The sequence below is a fragment of the Mixia osmundae genome, assembly GCF_000708205.1.
Source record: "Mixia osmundae IAM 14324 unplaced genomic scaffold scaffold_33, whole genome shotgun sequence".
In the NCBI taxonomy this organism is placed as follows: Eukaryota; Fungi; Basidiomycota; class Mixiomycetes; order Mixiales; family Mixiaceae; genus Mixia; species Mixia osmundae.
The window spans coordinates 1-756 of record NW_014575531.1 but is presented as its reverse complement, the minus strand read 5'-3'; the positions used below and the strand labels follow the sequence as shown (position 1 = coordinate 756).

The window sequence follows — 756 nt, the reverse complement described above, 5'->3', positions numbered from 1 at the left end:
TGCCAGCAGCGGGGTGCAATACTTCGTCTTCGTCGGCAGCTTCATTCTGTGCTGGCTGTTTTGTATCGCCGATCTGACCCGTCAACCTAACTGGATTCTTTTCTCACAGCATGCCGATGACAAACCAGTCGCGTTCGATGGGCAGATCGAGATGGCCGGCACGGCCGGGCGCTTCACGCGCCATCAAGTAGATCCGCCGTAGGAGGAGTAGAACCGGTCTTGGAGACGCTCCTCGAGCTCTGCATGGGCGAGTATGCGGTCCAGGCTCAATCTGCTGGTAATCTGAATCGTCTGGAATCGCCTGGACGCTGCGTATGAGGTATGGAACACGGCTCGAGATCTGTGAAAATTACCGATTCGTCATCGCGCAGACGTGCTGATACAGGCGAGCATGCCTAAGACGGCAGACGGTCTGTGTGCGTGACACGCCACGTGCTTGCATGAGGCTGCTCGTCTGCCTGAGGTATACGCGGAAGCCTCCTCGCAGCTGATTCGCCAGATGACGTCGGACGAGGCGCACTGCCTCGGATTTCCTGATGCTGTGAATGAGCATGCGCCTTTATAGATGCAGCCAAGAACGAGGACGCGGCTGGGTTGAGCATACTGCAGGAGGAAGAGCACGGCAAGCGACGCACGCTTGTCACGTCGCTCCGTGAGATTACGAGGCTTACGCTCGGCTGCGAGCGCCCGTGCAAGCTTTGAAGACCGGCTCTGGGCTGTCCGCGGCAAGGCAATATCAGTGTGATGAGCTGCTGG

The 756-nt window shown here is 58.2% G+C and overlaps 1 protein-coding gene across 1 annotated transcript; it reads right to left on the bottom strand.

Moving 5' to 3' along the window:
• Positions 1-270: 270 nt before the first annotated feature.
• On the bottom strand, positions 271-701 carry L969DRAFT_91271 (uncharacterized protein). The gene is made up of 2 exons (XM_014709177.1): positions 636-701; positions 271-557 (listed from the first exon to the last, which is right to left on the bottom strand). The coding sequence occupies exon 2, from the start codon at positions 551-553 to the stop codon at positions 350-352; it is 204 nt and encodes a 67-aa protein (XP_014564663.1). The 5' UTR covers positions 554-557; positions 636-701; the 3' UTR covers positions 271-349.
• Between the last annotated feature and the right edge of the window lie 55 nt (positions 702-756).